Below are 22,795 nucleotides of genomic sequence, written 5' to 3'. Positions count from 1 at the left end.
AACTACTACTCATCTACTCCACCATCACCATGGATACTAAATATGCTCCACCTGCAGGCTACCCTGCTGTCCCACCGCCAGGTCCTACCGCGCCCTACACAAACGCACCGTCTATCTACCCGATGGCTCCTGCTGGTGTATGCACATCTTCTCCTTTCCCATCTTACCCTCCAAATTCAACATATCCTCCTCCTGCTGGATACCCTCCATCTTCTGGTAACTCAACTTACCCTCCTGGTTCGTCTCCCTTTCAAAGTTTGGTTCCCAGCACCACCACATATCCACCATCAGCCGCCACGTATCCACCACAGACAGGATATCCGCCATCAGCCGCCACGTATCCACCACAGACAGGATATCCGCCATCAGCCTCCACGTATCCACCACAGACAGGATATCCGCCATCAGCCTCCACGTATCCACAGCAGACAACATATCCACCATCAGCCTCCACATATCCACCGCAGACAACGTATCCACCATCAGCCGCCACGTATCCACCACAGACAGGATATCCGCCATCAGCCGCCACGTATCCACCACAGACAGGATATCCGCCATCAGCCGCCACGTATCCACCACAGACAGGATATCCGCCATCAGCCTCCACGTATCCACAGCAGACAACATATCCACCATCAGCCTCCACATATCCACCGCAGACAACGTATCCACCATCAGCCGCCACGTATGCGCCACAGACAGCATATCCAGCACCACAAGTGTATCCTACCCAACAAGCACCAGGAGTGTACCCACCACCTCCATCCATTGAAATATATCCGCCACCACCGCGTTACTAAATACTAGTTTCTGGTACTTTTTATCACTGGACAAAATAATGCTCAACTTGAGGATACACAGCATTCGATTTACCCTCTACTTTGTGTATATGTTGTTTAAGTTGATTGATTGATATAAATTAGTTATATATCATGTATAAATTTGTATTTATTTGTTTCCATCATGAAAATTTTCAAATATCAAATGAGATTGTGACTGCATCATGTGACTTATAATCTACAGAATCATGTGAATCATCCATTGGCTTACAAAATAATTACTCAATTAATGCCTTAATGGTATAATAACAACAAGAAGTGAGTGGTTGGCCAAGAGTATTGTCCAACTTTTCATTGATATACTCAATACTTTATTTCACAAGTTCAACAACATTAGCATATACTTAATAATGGCATAATGCACATAGTCATCAATCATCATATGTCTTTAATGATTAATTGAAACCAAACAAATCAGCTTATCATATATGAAAACAACAAACAACAAAGATCAAATTTGATTAAAATGCCATCAATGCAGACCAGCTTTAGTAAGCAAACAAGGCAGAATACACAACAAACACATAAGCACTCAAATCACAAAGTTAAAAACAAGACAGTATAACAAACCATCAATGGCACCTTGAACCACCGCCGAAGCTTGACCACTTCCTAAACGTGCAAGACACTAAATTTCTGCCAGCAATAAGGCCCAATCGAGCCTTGAATGATGTTGATCTACTAGTGCTACTGGAAGCAACAGCAGCATTACCATTACCAGCTCCTTCAATCTGGTTAACTGCAATAGGGTTTTCATCTTGAACACCATCACTACCCGCATCTTGACTATCAACTTCCGCAGAGTCCAAATTCACCGCCAACGACTCCCTACTAGCCCTCAACCAACCAGCACCATCACCCGTCACTCCACGACACTTCTTCACCTTCACTTTCACCAAATTAGGACACCCATTAGCAAGCGCTTCCATTCCATGATCAGACACCGGACAACTCTTAATACAAAGCTTCTTCAAAGCCGCACATTTCTCAGCAATGCACGAAATCTCATCATCCCCAACAGTCTCACTCCCACACAACGCCAATCGCTCTAGCTTCAAGCAATTCGTAGCTAAAAGCTCCAAACTCACACGAGTCGAATTAACCCCAATTAACACCAATTCCTGAAGATTCGGACAATGTTTCGACACACCAATCAACCCATCATCGTTAATCCTATTCGTCTTCCAACCGTCAATATGAAGCTTCCTCAAAAGCTTACAGCTCTCAGCAACCGTAACCAAACCCAAATTCGAACAATCCGGCGTTTTCAAAATATGCAGTATTTCCAAATTCCGACAATTCGACAACGCCCCAAGGCCCGCATCACTCATCTGTAACCTCTCCAAATGAACCTCAACCAATCCGTTAACACGATCCGTAACCAACTCCAGTAACCTATCCCAATCTCCAGAACACCTAAACAGCTTCAACGTCTTCAAATTCTTCGACGCCATTATTAGCGGTCCGAAACACTGCGCGTTATAAAGATCCTTCAAACATATAAACTTAAGCGACGACGCCGCTACACCCGGTCCCACCGGCTCCATCACCACATTACCATTCCCATTCCCGTTACTAATATCGCGTAACCGTTTCACCGACAACTCCTCAAGAGACGAACAATTATCCACCACAGCGTTCATTCCTTTCGCACCGAAAGTACACGATCCACACGAAAGCCTCTTCAAACCTTTACAATTCTTAGCAAAACTAGCCATACCTAAATCGGTCAACTGTCTACACGAACGAAGCTTCAGGCGCGTGAGATTCCGACACCGTTGAGATATTAACACAAGCGCGTCGTCGTCGATGCTTACAGATCTACGGTCACATTTCAACGATAATTTTGTTACCGAGTCAAACCGGTTAAACAGTGACGGTACGGCGGATACGAGTTCCGATTGTGCGTTGAGTGTAATCCGGTGACGGCTTTGTCCTTCAATCTCTAACCACCGCCGGCACACGAGCGAACACTGTTTCCGGTCACCGGATCCGAGAAACTGGAACACGGTAGCTAAACACGCGTCCGGTAGAATCGATATATCACCGTAATCAGTGACGTCATCCGTTACGTCATCATCGCCAATCTGTTTTTCCGTTAGAAACGTACGTAATTCCTTCGGATCTGTAACCGGATCTTTAACGACCGTCATGGATCTGGAATTGTGACTGACGGCGTTATCACGGCGGCGGATAACGGACTGTGAGTGTCCCATTCAACACCGGAGCGGTTGTGGACGTGAAATGTGGATTAAACGCGGATTTGAAATATTATGTTATGGATATTGTGAGGGGGGTGAATAAGGGAGAGTGTTGGGAAAGTATGGTGGGGTTTACAGATGGACGGTTGGGATTTAAGTGGTGTGTGATTGTGGAGGGGTGTATGGTAAAGGTGGTGAAGGCGCATTCAGTGGAACATGACTGGGGTTATTAGCGTGACTGAGACTATTATACTTTTATTATCATACGGTGGTCAGGAGATGTCACCATGTGACGGAACATATTGTCATGATGTATACAAGCAGGTTCACTTTTAAAACTGGGAATTTGTTTTAAAGGAATTAGAAATCTTACTATTATATTTTATCTTATCTTACTGTACTGATAAACAAAAATAATAATGATTAATTGTTCTAATAACATTCAATTGTAGTATATAATTCCTCATAATATTCTAATTTCTCTTCTGCTTAATTCATGCTACAACATTTTCAAAACATTTAATGACCATTTACAACAATATAATAGTTATAATATATTTATACTCAATGTGGTATACCTTACTTTTACTTTTTATTAGGAAAGTCGACATTTTTAACAATAAAGACTTGTGAATCAATTTGAATATCATTTCAAAAAACTTTTAAACATTAAAATCTTGATTAATTATACATAAAAATTTGGAGTCGAACAATTCATGTTTCTTTTTGAAAAATAATAAATCCGAGTTGGTTGTTTTTGAAAACCGTCAGTTCCAGTTTTTTTTACTTAATAATCAATTACAACAAAAAAGAAATATGATAATGTACAAAAACAACTTTTTCTGTCAGTTACTTTCATACTATCATATGGCATGCATTTAATAGAATATTTTCTGAGTTTTATTATTGTTGTGAATCTGTTTATATCCATTTTTACTGCTTCTTCGAACTCATAATAATATTAAATTTGTAGCAATGTTTAATCTGTTTCTATGTTTTCTATATAAATGTAAATTTGAGATTCTACACTTCTTATTATTTATACTATATTTCATTTTTTTACCTTTAATTTTATGTTTTTATTTTAACTAATGGACTTTATTAATTTATTTTATTTAAAAAATCCTGTTTAATACACGAATTCAAAAGCTAGTTACATATAAAAATACAGGTTTATTCTAGCATTATTTCTTTCTCTGTAATTTAAAATGCTTATTGGTTATCATATAATTGGGTGCTTAACTAATTAGTTTTATAGGTGTTTTAAAGGTGGGGAATGAAATGGAGTTGTATTTTTAGATGATTTTCATATATTTTAAGGATGCGAACGATAACCAGGGAATGATTTAAAATAAGTTCCATTGAAAAGCCCAATTTTTATTACTGGCATGAGCATCTAGTTGTCTACAACTAAGTGTGTCACAAAGCCCACTTAGAAGCTCAATAGTAAAAGCCCAATTTTTAGGGTCATATTTATATGAACTAATTATGTATTTATGAATATGTATTAGTGTATTACAAAAATTATATCATCATTCTCATTTGAATTGAATCGAAAATTAAAAAATCATATTTGTACAAACTGAACAAGTTGTATCATTAGTCGAATCTAAAGCAAACTCTAAAAATTTAACATGAACTCAAAAATCATGTCAGACACATGAACCTGAACATGATCCTTTAACATCTTTTTGCTTTTATGTTTTAGCGCCACGTTACAAAATCGCACCACATGGATTATCCCTTATACACTACGTTGTGGGAATACTTTAGTATCAACGATTGATGCACTGGCTTTGAGATTAGCCCATACTTACCTTATTCAACAACTCTATATTTCAAGGTATCATTCACTTGTTTTCATCGGCCATCGCTATTACGTGATCCATTTCTTGCATCTCTGCCAACAACATGTTTTGAGAGTATTACATATTAATTGTGAATAGAAAAATAACTCCACAATTAAACAGGGTTATAGGAGTAAATCGACAACATTATTTGAGTGTTCTAAATTTAATCATAACAAAACAAAGAGTAAATTGTGATTTCCGTTCATGTGGTTTGTCTAAATATGCGATTTTAGTCAAATAGTTTTAAATTTGCGATTTCCGTCCCTATGATTTCTTTTCACTTGCAAGTTGCAATTAAACCTAAATTCATTAACTCCGTTAAGTCTGGTTGTTAAACCATCAGCGTACCCCTTACGTGATGGACAGTTTGTCCTTTTTCTCCCCAAATAAACCTCAATCATAATTCACAAGCCCCCTCTTGTGAGGGGCTGAGGTGTATTTGGGGGGAAAAGACAAAACTGTCCCCAACGTGAATGACACGCTAATGAGTTTAACGACCAGACTTAACGAGATTAGTGAATTCGAGTTTAATTGCAAATGAAATGAAATCACATGAAAAAAAATCGCAAATTTAAAACTATAAAATTAAAACAACATATTTGAAACAAACACAATGACAAAACCGTATTTCACTCAAAAACTAATAATAAAATAATTAACATATCACGATTATTAAAATATCATAAAACAAGATATAATAACCAGACCGAGGATTCGAATGCAGTAAGCTGAGTGTGACCGACTGACGATGGCAGCAGCACCGGTACTGGGGCGAGCCATCCCTCAGCTCCGGCTCCGTTTCCACCACCCAACGCTTCCGGCTGCAATATGTTTCCTAATAAGAAGACCTTCCTACACTACCACCGCCACCGAGTCTCCTCGGCCAATTAGAAACAACCCACCTCCTCCTATTACTACCACCACACACGATAACAACAACAACAACAACAAAGGCTCTTTGTTAACCGCTAAACGCAATCCACCACCCAAGGACCCTAAACGAGAGCATGATCCTGATTACCGCAAATGGAAGGATAAAGAAGCCGAGATATTTCTCGATATTGACCCTATCACTCTCCTCATTAAACATATTCTTCACTCGGACAGGTATTTTAGAACAATTGAGCCTTGTTGTTTTACTTTAAGTGGCTTTAGTTATGTTTGCTAGATGATAGTAATCTTGTTAAATTAGGTTTTCTGAAATTGGTCAATACTATGGCATTTTGGGAAGGCATATAGTAATCTTGTAATAGATTGACTAGAGCATGGTTAATGTGTTTTAGGGATAGGGATAAAATCTAGGGAGCATGATGGCTGCTAATCAGTGGCGGATCCAGAAAATTTAGCCAGTGGGTGCAAAAAAAAGTTCAACCTAGAAACTCGTCAATTCAAACTAAAGCAAGCCAAACCAAAATGGGTTGGGTCAAACCAAAACGGGCTGAGTAAAAAATTTACATTAAACAAACTACGTATATAAATGTAAACAATAAATTTCATTAATGATAAATAAAATACATATTACAATTGACCTCTACGTGATTTCATCTGTTAAAAACAGTTAATTACAGTTTCATTCGTAACACTTAAAAGTGCTATTTTTTCAACACTACAAATTACACAAGCATTCAGAAAATCTTCACCAATTCGATTACGTAAATTCGTCTTTATGAACTTCATTGCCGAAAAACATCTCTCAACCGTTACGGTTGCAATGGGCAAAACTAATGTTAGTTTTAATAACCTATAAACCAAATGAAAAGAGATATGTTTCCTTGTTTCCATCATACCTCTAGCAAGATTCACAATACCTTTCAGATTAGCAAATATTTCATCTTTTCGCACACTAATAACGTACAAACTAAGTTGAGATGCAGAACAATTTTGTACCCATTATCAAAATCATAGGAATAAATCTCACACAATCTCATTAACTTTGATGCGTCAAACTTGGAAAATGAATCATACGGATTGAAAGCCAACATGTGTTGAAGTAAATCCGTGTTAAAGCGATCACCAAATTCTTGAATTTCCATATCGACAACACTATTGAAACAATCCGAATTATAATAATGTTTATTGGTGATTGTGTACCTTTGTCTTTTGTGTCTATAACCAGTGTCATCAACAACATGTGAAGTTGCCATCACCCTAATCTGTTCGCCTCTCACTAATTCCAAATTTTCAATTAAAATGGTTGAGCAAATAACTAATATGGGCTTAATTGTTATTGTTCATAACAAAATTTAATTTGGGCTTAAAATTTCTGGTTTAAAATTTAAAAAGTTAAGTTTGGGGCACTAAAAAAATTATGAATGGGTCACTAAATTTTTTTTGGATAGGTCACTTGAGTCTTTGGACTTAATATGTTACAAATTTATAAAGGAAACTATAGACTTGAGTGGGTGCAAACGCTCCCCCTGACTGAACACTGGATCCGCCCCTGCTGCTAATAGTTGTCACTAGAGTGTCACATTATGAGTTTTTGCCACTTAGATCATGTGTTATGGTTCATTTTCATCATTCTCCCTCATTCGCCACGTCCGCGCCACCTAAGTGTCAACTCAGCTTTTCCTCCGTCATTCAACCTCACCACTCAACCCTTGTGAGGTTGTTCACTATGGAGGGGGCTTTAAAGTCCCTCCACTCCTCCACAGTGCCACATCACTGTCACGTAGGATTGTTGCCCCTCTCCATAACGCCTCGCTATGGTTAGTTGCCTCTTTGTTGCCCCATTATATATATATATATATATATATATATATATATATAGGGGAAGGTTCATGTACATTTTAATCTTAACATGAGAACGTAGGAAATAATACCAGTTTATAAAAAAATGAGAGCGTAAAAAACAATACCATTTACAATACCAATATACGTAAACAATGATTTGTAATAACAAAGAAAAAAACCTAAAAATTACAACAAAAGAATCAAAATCAAGAACAAAATAATAACAACAAATACCAACAAATACTTATAACAGCAAAAGAAAAAAATCTAATAATAACAACAAAATATAAATCAACAAATACTTATAACGTCCCATAATCGAAAATTAGCAAATAGGAACAAAAAATAACAGCAAACACCTATGGGCGAACCACATTAAGCTATGGGAATTTTTTAGTTTTTTGATCCATGTTTTAGGCGGGTTGTCACATTAAGCTACCGTCATTGTCGTGTAAGGCATGAAGTAAACACATAGACCCCTTAATAAAATACTTGAATAACATAAAGTATTGTTTTTGTAGATGCTACTCATGTTGGTCTGGCATGAACATTCTTATTCTTCCCAACGATTTTTCTAACTTCTAAGTCTCTACCCTAAATATGTATCATGGCTTAGATTCTCATATCGAGTCTCAATTTTCTTTTGTTTGGCCTTTTGGAGGCAACAAAACCTTTATTTCACTATGTTTGAACACATATTTAACTTCTCATTGTAGGTCAAGTTATGGTTGCAAACACTTTGGTTTTATCGAGTTAAATGTTAGTTCAACCTGACTTAAATTTTTATGTGGCTTTTGAGCTCTACATGACATGTAACTCCTATAAGCACCATTAGATATTTGGTTACAAACAATTGAGAGTTATTCAAGCTCAAGCTCATTTAAGTCCAGCTATTTGTATTGAGCTTGACTCGAGTTTGCATATTAATTCCCCTTTGAGCTATCAAATCAAGTTTGATCTTAGGCTAAGGTGGTCGAGGTGAGCTTCAACTTAGCTTGACTCATTTGCAACTCTAGGTCACAACTCACAACTACATCATACAATCAGGGTGAACCACTGAACCTAGCTTGAGATTTCTCAAATTAAGCCTAGAGATTGCACATCTACATCTTTACTTTTGACGTTCGCCTGAAGATTAGTGTCGCGTCTTAACTCATCTAGGTTTTGGTGTTACAAAGATACTCTCCACCAGATTAAGTTGTAGATCTTTGTAATTTAGGTATCCCTTTGCGCTATTAAAGGGAATTGTATTATTGTTTACCACTTTAAATGCATGTAGCATTTACTTTAAAGTCAAAGTCATTACCCCTAAGTGAGATATCTGGTCAGATGATGACAAACAAGACGACTTGATTCAGTCGTCTTAACCAAGGATTTCAAGTTAGAGGAGTGTTAGATAGGGTTATAAAAAAACCCATGACTCATATATATGTTCCAATTTAAGGAGTATTAGATAGGGTTATAATTAGCCCATGACACACTTTTGTAGAATATGTATGTGTTCTCTATCTTATTGAGCAAGATCTATTTCCAACAAATGTTTTCATAGAATAGATAACATGCTATAGAGTATTGAAGTGTTTTACGTCAGGTAAGTTGCACTAATTTTGAAATGCATAACCCACTTCAAAACTACATAGTCTAAATCTATGTGGTAACGTAATGTCATGACTCATGACACGTGAGGGTCGTGTTTTACTGTTTACCTTAACCAACCAAGCAACCTTATCCGTGCCTGATATTATGTTATGTCGATTCAAATAATCCGATACGGTGTGTAATCAAATATCTAAAAATGAGGCTATCTTTTATGTTATATTGGAGTTTCCACCATAACAGAGAATTCGAGACTAAGTGATATTTACTTCATGTTATGAAGGGTTTAAGATTAAATAAACTCTGATAGAATTCCTCAATTCCAAATAGACATCACATGTGCATAAGCTATAAAGCATAGTGAGAAACCACACGATTTTACTAAAAGCTCATACAACATAGTACATAAGATTGATTGTTTTAAAACAATATTATATCAAAATCATAAATTCATAACTATTCATTCTGAATCTAGTTCTTTACTTTATCAAGTATGCCTGTAACATGACATGTTTGTGTCTATCTTTAATTAAACATACATACTTTAGAAAAGACACATATGGTCCTTGTTTTGGAAATCACTTCTGACCTACTTTGAAGCCAATTGATCATTTTTGTAAAGTATTTATCTGTCAGGTATTGCGCATGCTCGATCACCTATACAAACCGATATTGTAATATCTTTAACTTTCAATATTACCTCAGGTGTCTAAACAGCTTCAAATCATTATGTTAACACTAGCTTAACAATCTCAATGTTAAAACCCAACAAAACCCCAAAATATGGGAATAACACACACACACTCCAAATCTAATGATAACACGAACAGTGAATGCATGGTTCCTTTCATTGGTAATCACTGTCTACTCATTATCTAAGCATAAAATTGACTCTTATCTACATATATACTCAAGAACATACTATAATGGATTGAAAAATGAGTCAAGAGTATTTAACAGTCAAATTATCATATTCAATATTTTTGCATAAACTACTATTAATATCAGTATTTAGCCGTCAAAGTAGTGCCAAACTTTTATTTGTCATTTAAATAAATTATCACATAACAGCCTGTAGCAGTCAAATTAATCATACTCACTAAGTAATTATCCTTTCTGCTACCAGGTATATGGATGGACAGCAACTTTCATCAACAGATGAGGAAATGGTGGTACAAAAGCTTCTTGCTTATCATCCTCACTCTGAAGATAAAATCGGGTGTGGCATTGATTCTATTATGGTTAGTTTTATAAAATCTGTTAATCTTTTCTTTATGAAGGCCTTAATAGTTGAGTGCATTTTGGTTTATATTTTTATTGTATCCCTGTTCTCATATTCCCACATCCCAACTAAGTTAAAATAATCATGGATGCTGATTCATTCATTGCATCTTTATATTATTTCATGGGCAAATTAAATAGTTATAGTTAGCCAATTACTACCTCTGGTCACACAATTTAACCCACTTTTGACTTCAAGATAGCAAATTATTTGCCATTAATAGTTACACAATCTTGATTTAAAAAAGTTTGTACAACCATAAAAGCTTTCTGTTGCATCTGTCACATCTGTTTTCCATCTTTTATCAATTAAGCCATTCATAATTTTTTCACTCCCTTAGTTGTTATTACACATCAACCTCGTACATACCCCAATTTTGACTAATTTTTACCCGGATGTACATGAAGTGCTTTCCGGATCACTTAGCAACCTCGCTCGTTTAGACGAAGTATACAAAATGTGTAGTGTGTATATAGGTTTGGATATCTTCAGAACTCTAAAAGCTTAGAAAATTCAAGAACTCCTAACAACCAATTATTTTATTAATTTATTTTTATATATTTAATATTATTTGGTTGTAGTTTTGTCATATAATTTTACTAGCTTTAGAAACCCGTGTATTACACGGGGTAAGTTAATGTATAAATTACAATAAATTTGATGATTTTTTTATTTTTATTTTTAATTTTGGTGCAACAACCCAATATCGACCGAATTCACGTCATGCTTTTAACATTTTTTTTCATAGGTCTATACAATTGTCAATACTATTCTAGGCTCCTACTGATTTGTTTTTTAGGTTTATTGTCGTTACAGTAAGGAACCTACATGATACCGACCGACCTCGTGTCATTGCCCCCACCGCAACGCGGTGGGTTTATTTCACCAAGTATTTTTATATTAATATTTATTTTGAAATAGAATGTAAAAGGAAAGTGAATATGACATATATTATGATCAATTAAGATCTTGGTTTTGGAGGGAAAAAAGTTGTGAGGTTGAACCACAAACTGACATGTGTCACAGTTATTTTCTTTTATTAGAATAGGAAGATGTAGTTTTGTGATTATTATATGTAATCACAAAAATAACCAATTTACATAGATGTAATCATAAAATTACATATAATAATTTACATGACTACTCTCAAATAAAGTGAAATATTATATAATATAATTAAATAAAATGATCGGTCGTTAAGTGTTCTTAAATTATTTGGAAGTTCCGAAATGCTCCTGAGCCTATATGTGTATGCATAAGTTATTCAAAGCAGAATTTGCTTGATCTTTGTTACCTTGTTATGTATAAACTGGTTAAGAAATAGCAATAATGCATTTCCATGAAAGGACATGTTTAATAGCGTATTAAGTCCACATGTAGCAAAGACCGGGTCGTCCATGGTTAGTTACTATACCTTGACATTTGCTAGCCTATTTAATTCTTTATACATCCTCCATGACATTCTTTATTAGTAACACCAAATAAAGTTGTTGATTAAATTGACATTAAGTTTAATTCAATTAAAGTCTTCAGAAATCTTGAGATGTTAATGGCCCACAACAGTTGTCGTGTACATCCCGGATCAAAAATCTTGACCATTTATTTATTACTTTTAACTGTAAACATTTTCTTAATCTTGAAGGTTGACCGGCACCCGCAGTTCAAAAATTCAAGATGCCTATTTGTTGTGAGAACCGATGGTGTATGGATCGATTTTTCTTACCAAAAATGCATTCGGGCTTACATTAGACAAAAATATCCTACATATGCTGAAAAATTCATCAAAGAACATTATAAACGCAGTAGTTGTTGATTACTGCCCGAACCCAAATTCATTGTCGGTAAACCGAATGACCATTTGGTTCGAACCATGAGACACTATTTTGGACTTTGATCACCCATCCAAATACAGTGGTGCTAGAGTTCACACACAGTTTGTCAATGGTGGTAGATAATAGTGGTTGAATGAAACAAGTGAGTGGGAAAATGATTGAAGTTGAAAGATTTAAGATTTAAGATTTAATATTGTTGACTTGTGTTGATGTTTGTTTGACTTTAAGTGAACTGTGGGTATTTTTTTATGACTTAGTTGGAAATATAGTAAAGGAGTATATGGACTGGTCTGTTTTGGGTTGCAGTTGATGACCATAAAAGACAAATATTTAGAGCTTTATTTGCTTGCAGGCATGAACCTACTTTGTGAATGTTTGTTGTGTTGCTACAAATGCCATTATTAGTTAATATTTGTTTGAATCCACTGATAACAACTATGACCCACATATGTTTATTACTGTCAAAAACATCAATCCTCACACATTTAAATTGTGTAACTCTAACACGATTGTTTAAATCATTTAAATCATTGGTGGGCTGTAATTAAGTTATAAATGTGTTAATCGAGTTGGTGGGCTGTAAGAGATTGGGTTAAAGCGAAACCACACGTGGGTTAACAAGTCGACTTGTTTAATTAAACAGGTTAAACTCGATTACCACCTCTTTATTAAACATGTTAGAACTTAAAACTTGATTATTTTAGCGTCGTGACAAAAATTAGTATCCAAATTATATATGATTAATTTCATATACCTTCTTCCATAAGTTGAAAATTTCATATACATCCTTCTATTTGTTAAAAACCTGGCATACATTTATCCGGACACCATTTGAATTTTTGAAGACCTATTACCTATACAACCCGTAAAGGCCTATACGAGTCGCATAGGCCCAACATTTTGTTAGTTTATGTTAAGCACGTATCAGTTTGGGATTTTGTGCAAAATACTTTGTTCTCTCCATACACGTGTCAGACATGCATGGTCACTTGTACAAGCCTATACCAGTCGTGTAAGTATATGCAAACATCACATGGGTGTGTGTATGTAACATACCTTCTATTAGTTACAAATTTCATGTGCATTCTTCTATAAGTAGAAAATTTCATAAGCATCTTTGTATGAAATTAAAACTGACATTATTTACTTGTGAAATTGACTTTATAACCTTTTTTACCCCCTACCCCTACCTTTCCTCAAATAACAATAATTCACCAATATGCAATCATTTCTTTGGAGGGAAAACCCACTCGTGGCCTCGTGGGTCGCATGCCTAGAATTATTTGTTTGCATGGAACAGCTTTTAACCATAAATCCACTGAGAGTCTGAGAAGTATTCAATTTTTGTTTTTGTCATTTTAAGTTGTTACTTATACAGTGAATTGGCTGTCTTATAGACATGTTTATTAAATGTGTGACTTTTAACACTTATTCATTTAGTACTGCTAATTGCGTGATGTGTATTTCATTATCGTCATACATGTTTAACTAGCAATGGTTGTTTATATATATATATATATATATATATATATATATATATATATATATATATATATATATATATATATATATATTAAGGGGTGGCTAATTAAAGCGCAACTACCTGTGTGACAATGACGGGCTTTAATTAGCCATTGCTAGTTAAACAACAAAACACATCCTAAATATGTTATTAGTAAGTTATACAACTATCTAAATATACTATTAAAATGATATGATTTTTCCACATATTATTTTAGAGCTTCCACATAAAATATCATATAGATGTCATGTTAACAGTTTCATATTTTATCTAGCCAGTCAATTATCTTATAATTTAACCTTTAAATATGTTTGAATATTATGATCTTAACATTTCTCCTAATCATACGGGTCACTATATTCCGATGTATTTAAAGAGATTTTTAGAAATGTATGAATTATAAAATTTTGTTTATCATTAATTACATCTTATGAATCTAGAAAATATGTTATTATGTGTATTATTAAATTTAACTTTTTATTGTATTTTTTTATTCACCTGCGTATTATGCGGGCTATATCCTAGTTAAAGAATATAAGAAGTGTTCTATAAAGATACTAAGAAAATCATATGTTGAGTACAAGTCGAATACATGCTCCCATAGACCATGAAACTAGGTTTGTTTTAATGTTGAACAACAACTTAATATGGAGGGTAATAAGTGGTAGTGGCGGTGGTGTGCTGGTATCCATCACCATTATGTAGCTACACTTTCAAACGACCAATCATCAACAATAATCACAACCCATTGGTAATAATTTTACTCCAAACTTGTACCTCATGCTTCAAGACTTGTACATATATAGGTGGCAAAACCAAAAACAAAGACTTTGATATGATTATTATGTGACAAAAGCCATTTATATTGATCCTGCATTATGTTTTGATCTAAGTGGGGCCCTTTCACATGGTTACCAATGGTAATATTATTTCATTTCATTGTTTAGTTGAGTCATACCAACAATATGATGATGGCCCCACACACTAATAGAGTCAACAACCATATAATTTGGTCAAATGCTGGATTTATTGCTTTTTAAATGACATAACATGTGTTTCATTTATATAGTATTATTTTTCGAGAAATTTAATTCAGAAAATAAGTAAATGGAAGAAGGTTATTTGGAGGGAAAATCAAACAATAAAGTAAAAAAGAAAAGTAGATGGCAAGGTGAAGAAAAAGAAAGCAAGAGATCACATCAAGTAAACAATTCACAAACTGAGCAACATTGCATTTAATTTGATAGTACAACTTCACATAGCCTAACTCACAACTTCTCTTTTCTTGTTACCCTACACCAGTTCACACAGGATCTTCAAGATTTTTTCACTTTTAAATACCTCTGTAAAAATATAAAAATAATGAAACAAAAAATTAACAGTTTACTCTTTTAACATTTAATCTTCATTCATCCTACCTTTTTTTTCTTTAGTTTTATAAATAATTAATTTGGTTAATGTTATTATAAGTGTAAGACACCTCAAAAAAATGTATTGTTTTTAATTTTTATAGAGAGAACATAAAACTTTGTAAATCAATGACAAAAAGTTGAAATTTGGGGAAAAAAAAGTAAAAATAAAAAAATTGTAATGAATGGTAAATATTGAATGGAAATGAGTACATCCAAAAGATTTTTTACAGTGAGTCAAGTGAGTAAGTGAACAGTTGAGATGAAGGGAAGACAGTGTAGCAGCAGGACAGAATCAAAAAGGTTGAAAATGATGAGACATTTTGACAGTTTATATCAAAATAAATGGACCACAATGCACACAAAAATTCATATACTCTCTTTTGTCTTCGGTTACATTTTTGGTAAAATCTTTATTTATTTATAAATAAACATTTAAATTTGAAAATAAGTTTCAAATAACTTGTTCATATGTGGAAGGAATTTTTTTCCTTACGTCTAGAGTGAATTTCAACTTGGCTTGTTTCAAAATATGTGTTTAAAACTCAAACTTGACGGGTGAGTTATAAGTAATCTATAAGTTACAGTTTGCCTAAAGCTCGACTCAGTTACTATTAATTAATTATTTTTATCTTACTTATACAATAATTATGCAATAAAATTTAATATGTTATTAGATACTAAATTTTGTTAAATAAAAATTTATAACATTTACATAAATAATATACTCGTTTAGGGTTCCGAATCAAATTTAGTTCATGAAACCCATGCTCACACTCGATTATTTAGGCTCACTCAGTTTCCCATGTTACAAATTCTGAGTAACTCATGGAAATATGGAATTAGCTCATCTACACCTCTATATTTGAGGAAGATCTACTTTAAACCCAAAACAAAAAGAAGTCACTTTCGTATAAGAATTTACGATATGAAATTAACAAAGTAGAATTTGTATCATTTCTTCAAATCTAGTGAAGATCTTTTGCTCCGATGTTTATCTTGATTTCGTTTAACACATTAACCACCGAGAACCCTTTACTTACAAACCTTATTTACAAGTAAAAGTTATCATATTTAGAAATAATTTATAATCTTCTCATTCTTCTACTAGTTTGTGTAGGCGGTAGACTTGCTTCAAAAGCATATGAGCTACAGCAGCATGCGTATGGGGTTCAACTTTTTTCATGCTTTTTTTTCCCTTAATTTTCTTTTTCTTTTTCTCTTTCGAATATTTCTCTTTCTTTTTATAAAATATAAATAACAAAAGAAAACGTATGTGATTACCTTTGCTAAAGGAAGACAGAAAAAAAGAAAATTTTTATTTATTATAATTGTTTTGTATAAAGTTGTATTGAAAACACCCATAAAGCAAAATGAGATATTCCGTTAAAAAGAATTTTTAACATTGTTATTACCCAAAGTGGGAGTGGAATTTGGGATTTACGAAATTCACTACACTTTGCAATGCATGCTTAGAGTTGTTATTATTATCCTAATGTAGATTTAGAGTAACATGTAAAAGTTGGCATAATAATACAATGTATAATTGAATACTTATGCATTTTAATAATACTTTAATCATTAATTTTTTCATTATACAAACAAAAAAATAGTCAATATATTCATATAATAAAAAAAACGATACTACCAATTAGGTGAAAAACATCCCTAGTGGTTTTAAAAAAAATGAAAACGCTCCGTAATGTTACTACCACACGTAGGTGAAAAACACCCCAGGAAAAGTGCTTAACGGTTTCACTCAAGCATATTAAATAAAATAATGTTTATATTATATAAAAAGGAAAATATATATACGTGGGTAATTGATGGAATGTGAGATTCAAAAGCTGGTAGTGGCGAAGCTTGGACTGAGACACCGAGGGGCGGGCTCAAAATGTGTACAAAATTTCACAAACAAGGGGGAGCCGGACTCAAATTTTCAACCGAAAAAAGCTAAACTTACGCTACGTATAAAAATTTCCGGCCGAAAACGGGTAAATTTACACTACTGCGCAAAAAAACGGGGGGGGGGGGGGGGGGGCGGGCCACCCCCGCCCCAACTAAGCTTCGCCAATGAAAGCGGGGAACATCGTTCTCTGGATAATGTTGGAGGGGCGTTTTTGGGGTGCCACACAGGCGAGCAAACACCCCCCATTATAGATGCCTCACCACTTAAGAATTTTGATAGATTATTCAATAAACCTTTGAGAGACAGAGATAAACAGTCTATTGTTGATATACCAAAAGCTTTTGATTGCATATTTTCTAATTATTGTCTTTTGTTGGTCAATATGAAGGGACGCATATATAACTTATTTCTTAGTACATGACATGCTTATTTGAAGTTTTGGATCTTTCCCATTTGGATTGTCACTTTATATCGCATGATCTGCTATCAAGACTATGGACGAGGTATTATATATTTTCACGTTCACCTTTAACCATGGGTTTGAACCTTGGCTAAATTAAAACCAAGTTTCTCTACTTTGTAGATATTCAAAGTTAATATGGAACTTTGATGGGTATTACAATTTGTCATCTAACTAGCTACCTAGCCATAGGATTCGTGTGTGTGTGTGTGCGTGTGAGTATTTTATTAAGTAGTTCACTTCCTTTAAAATTGAACGGTGATGAGGAGTTGGATTTTCTTGTTCCATTAGTCGGGCAGGAAAGATTTGCATGCAAATGAGTTTTACCTCTTAGGTTTTGATTGTAAGTCTTAATAGATGGAGTTGCCCCTTTATCCTTAGAGTTGCTAGCACAAGCACTACGAGGATTATGCGTTTCTAAGACCGAAGGTGATACGCCATCAGGGTACCTTACTAATCATTATCTTGGTGAATTTATTCCACTTCTTTGATTCATTCAGGTTAGCTAGTGAGACTAAAAGGTAACCTATAGCCATTCTGAGCTTTTGAGTTAGACTATCTATAGATCCCGATGCCATATATTAGTTGAGTTGTCATTAGCATTCCTAGCTTAGTTAGTTGTCTATCCATATTTGGTATCTTCTCGTGTAAGTTTGTTTTCGTCTTAGTTTTCTTTTAGTTATTCTTTAACTCCAGTCATTTATTTTAGTTCTTAATTATTTTATGAAATCTTATTTGAATTTAGGATAATTTTCGATAGATGTTTAGTATTACTTGTTTGACTTGGTGTTCAATGATTCAATATTTGAACTCACTATGCTATGCTATTACATGATCGATTCGTGCACCTACTATCGTGTGAAGTTTGGTTTGATATTCCTTTTTCGAGTTTGTGAATTTAAGTTAATTAGTTTTAATATATACCTTTTCACACATCAAGTCTTTTATTCTAATCATTCTAAAGTTGGATAGTCATTAAGATCTCCCTAAGCAAGAGAGTTAAAGTGACACATTGAGTAAAGATCCAAAGATGAAAATTTGAATGTTTTTATGTGGCTAATTATTCAGACATTTTTTTAGCATTGACAAATCTTTGACACATCATAATAATATCCAAAAGATTATAAGAAATAATAAGTTATCAGAGTCGCTGAAAGATCATATTACTTAGTCATAGATCGAGACAAAACGCTACATAGACTATTACGAAGCTAGCAACCGCACAACCACCATATTTTGTTCTAGGCTACTTTTCTCTTAATTGTAGTAAATTGAGTATTCGTTCAAATCTTTAGACCGATAAAAGGGCTAATATCTATAGAGGGGAAGGGACACTTATGATACTACTCATGTATCGGTCAATTATGCTTTGTGATCTCATTTCTACCATCAAGTACCCACAAACTACAAAATTATTGACAACACCTACCCACAATTTTACATGTGTAATTAATTAATTATTAATTCATTTTAATTCTCTAATCTTTGCCATGAAATCAATTTTGCGTGACAAACATTTGCCATGAAACCCATAACCTAATAGTCTAGTGGTATGATGTCTACCCTTTTAAAATGAAGGTGGTGGGTTCAATTCCTTGCAAGTGTAATGTTTTAAGGGTTTAGTTGGAAATAAAAATTTGTTGTAAAAAAAAACATTTGTCATTGAATGAAGCTATGAACCGGATCCACATGGGTTGGCAAAAATGTTGCCTTGTGATTTGAAAGTCATGTAGACTACCCAGATGAGTGTCTAGTCCTCTCTTATAAAAATAAAATACACACAACTTATAATTTTTTATTCATTTTGTTAAATAATATCTTCTATTAAAAAAGTTTGAATTCATATTTATCCATTTTTAACTTTATAAAGTAAGGATTTTCATTTTCCAATTTATTAGACACATTACTGAATTAAATATTGCATCGGGTATAGTATACAGTAGTATACAAGCAAGACCCTTTGTATGGATAAAATTATGTATTATTTCTTTATACTTAAAAGTAAAAAAAGTATATTAAAATTCCTTCCTGTCAAAAGAATGCAGTCACCTAGTGAATAAAAAGCACAGACCTCTAGTCACACTGCTCACTAGTCTCCTCTCCTTCCTCTCTAAATCTAGAAAGTCAGGTCTCATCTTCATCTCCATCTCTCCATCTTCATCATGAACTTCAAACACTAAATCTTTAATAATATCACACAAGATGATGACCCTTTTAGACTCACTTTACTGTGAAGAGAAACATCAATGGGATGATGATGAAGAAGAAGATGAACCACTAGATAGTTACACTTCATGTGTTCTTGATGATAATAATAATAATATTAACAATAATAATATTCTCCAACAAGACTTGTGTTGGGAACACCATGAACTATCATCTTTACTCTCCAAAGAATCCCACTTCACTGGCACCACCACCACCACCACCTACTGCCGCCGTGACACGGTGGAATTGATATTAAGTGTGGTCTCACATTACTCATTCTCACCTTTGACCGCTGTTCTGGCGGTCAACTATCTTGATAGGTTTCTTGAAACATTTGAAGAGTTTGATACTGAAAAAAAGCCATGGATGACTCAACTTGCTGCTGTTTCTTGCATATCTCTTGCTGCTAAAGTTGAAGAAACTCATATCCCACTTCTTCTAGATCTTCAAGTAAGTATCTTTATTTATATAATTATATGTTATAAATATATATATATATATAGAGGGTGAGGTTAAAATAAGAAGTGAAGTGTATAAGAAGTGTAAGAAATAATATGGTGCGTTAGATATGATTATTTGACGCTGAATATCAAAAGTTTGTTTATTGTGCGGTCTGTTTTATTAAATCTAATAGTGAAAACATACTTTTTACACTTTCTAGGAAAAAATCTACTAATTATATATATATATGGTTTGTATCATTTTAGAAAAAAATCTACTAATTATATATATATATATATATATATATATATATTACATTTTTTTATATATTAATATTATTTAAGAGTAGTTTTATCATATTTTATATAAAATTTTGATTACATATATTATTTACAAGTTTACATACATGTAAAATTTATATACTAACAAATTTACATAGGTGTAAAACAAAATATAGATATGCATAAAAACTAATTTTCAAAATTGTAATTATTGTAGATATAAAAAATGATAAAACTACTCTCAAAGAACATTAACTTACAAAAATTTTTATAAAAAACGTTAGTTTTCAAGGGTTCCTTCAAGTTCTTAAATAATTTAACAGCTGTAATGATACCTATGAAAATCTTGATATTATCTATATATATAATTGTATATAAATATATAATTGTATATAATGTTAACTTGTTTGGATTGTGTTAAATTAGTTGGATGGAAGCAAGTACATGTTTGAAGCTAAAACAATTCAGAAAATGGAGATCTTGATATTATCAACTCTAAAATGGCGGATGAATCCAGTTACACCATTATCTTTTCTTGATTACATCACAAGAAGACTAGGGTTAATAAACTATCTTTCCTTTGAGTTTATTAAAAGATGCGAGTGTCTCTTGTTATGCTTCCTTCCCGGTAACTTATTGTCATATTATTATTTTATAAAGTTGTGTACGTTTTTTTGTAAACTTGTGGCTGATATTATATTATGTGATATGCATTAATGCAGATGACAGGTATAGGTGTTATCTACCGTCAGTTATTGCAACAGCAACAATGGTGCACGTAATCAACAGTGTTGAACCGTGCATTGGTGTAGAATATCAAGCTCAGTTGCTAGGGATACTTGGTATCAATAAGGTAAATATAAAATGTACAATATTAATAATATAATAAAAAAATATTAATATTTTGACATATTTTTGGCTAAAGATAATAATGTTGAATGAGTCAAAAGTTACAAGTAGTTGACTTAACTTTACATTTCTTTTTAAACAGGAGGTAGTGGAGGAGTGTTGGAAGGATATTCGGGATGTAACACGTGGTGGGAATTCGGGTCGGTATTATAATAAACGAAAGTTCGGGTTGGTTCCGGGTAGTCCGGATGCGGTGATGGATCTATCGTTCAGCTCTGACGAGTCATGGAACCCATCAAACCCGTCGGTTTCATCGTCACCCGAGCCAGGAGCCAAGAGGAGCAGGCAGGGTGCAACCTGAGCTAGCCAAGTGGTGTGTGTTGATGTTAAATTGGCACTCATCTTTGCAATTAGCCCCACCAAATATGGAATTGTGACTTATCGATGATGTGTTATGTGGTGAGTTTTTTTGGAGGCAAAGATGGTTGGCATTTTTTCCGGAAAGAAAAAAAAAACGAAGGAAGAAAAAAATGGTGAAAATTAGAGCAATGAGGGGTTGGTTGGTATTTTAGTAATTTTATTTGATTCCCTTTGTAAAAGAAAAAAAATGAACATAAATGTTAGTCAATAACAACTTTCTCATGGTCAATATTTTCCATGCTCATATGATTATGTTCATCAAGGGTTGAAATTGATTCATGATTGATTGTCCTATTAGATTTTTGTTACTTTTTTTTTAAATAGAGGTTAAAAATGCACAATTATAAATAATTTTGGATAAATTTTATGTGACATTTTTTTCTTCCCATAAGTATGTGGAAGTTTTATTTAATAATATAAGAGCATTCATATTTCATCGATTATTTTTTATCCTATAATTTAACTAAAATTTATAATTTTTAAAATTAATACTTATTTTTAAAAATCTCTTGCAACTCATCTATCATTTTTTATTTTTATCTTACTTATAAACAATTATTTTATTGTATTTTTTGTTTTTATACATTTATAATAATTTAAAAAATGATAAATACTAAAAAAACATAAGATTTTACATACAAGAATTATAGTCAGATTAACGTTTATTTTTTAAGAAGAAACTTATTATAGATGTTGATTCATGAAGAAGAAACTCAACACATGATTGGTAAATAAACAAAAAGACTTCTAGTCTAAATTTTTTTATTCAAACAATTGATTAATCAAAGTTTAAAGCTATCAAAACCTGATTAAAGATTTGTATCCTGATCAAGAGACGATCTAAATATTTATATAAACATATTTTTTTATATGTTAAACATCATTCATTCACAAAAGTTTTTAAACGAGATCACCATATCATTCAGAACAGACAATCACATGTGAATACGTTAAACCTTT

General features: G+C 33.3%; 2 protein-coding genes and 1 pseudogene across 2 annotated transcripts; 2 read left to right on the top strand and 1 right to left on the bottom strand.

Moving 5' to 3' along the window:
* Nucleotides 1-1,278: 1,278 nt before the first annotated feature.
* LOC143612836 (F-box protein At1g47056 pseudogene) lies at nt 1,279-3,364 on the bottom strand (annotated as a pseudogene).
* Nucleotides 3,365-5,628: 2,264 nt separating this feature from the next.
* LOC143612831 (protein DCL homolog, chloroplastic-like) lies at nt 5,629-12,862 on the top strand. Its single transcript, XM_077086718.1, has 3 exons — nt 5,629-6,000; nt 10,349-10,463; nt 12,147-12,862. Exons 1-3 carry the CDS (start codon nt 5,642-5,644, stop codon nt 12,315-12,317), a joined length of 645 nt encoding a protein of 214 aa, XP_076942833.1. The 5' UTR covers nt 5,629-5,641; the 3' UTR covers nt 12,318-12,862.
* Nucleotides 12,863-19,550: 6,688 nt separating this feature from the next.
* LOC143612832 (cyclin-D3-3-like) lies at nt 19,551-21,801 on the top strand. The gene is made up of 4 exons (XM_077086720.1): nt 19,551-20,294; nt 20,993-21,194; nt 21,289-21,419; nt 21,558-21,801. Exons 1-4 carry the CDS (start codon nt 19,839-19,841, stop codon nt 21,774-21,776), a joined length of 1,008 nt encoding a protein of 335 aa, XP_076942835.1. The 5' UTR covers nt 19,551-19,838; the 3' UTR covers nt 21,777-21,801.
* Nucleotides 21,802-22,795: the final 994 nt, after the last annotated feature.

Source organism: Bidens hawaiensis, unplaced genomic scaffold, assembly GCF_021521415.1.
Source record: "Bidens hawaiensis isolate Kalapana, Puna unplaced genomic scaffold, B.hawaiensis_p1.1 tig00035577_1, whole genome shotgun sequence".
NCBI classification, from domain to species: domain Eukaryota; kingdom Viridiplantae; phylum Streptophyta; class Magnoliopsida; order Asterales; family Asteraceae; genus Bidens; species Bidens hawaiensis.
The sequence above is the reverse complement of the archived record's forward strand: the minus strand, read 5'-3'. Positions and strand labels throughout refer to the sequence as shown.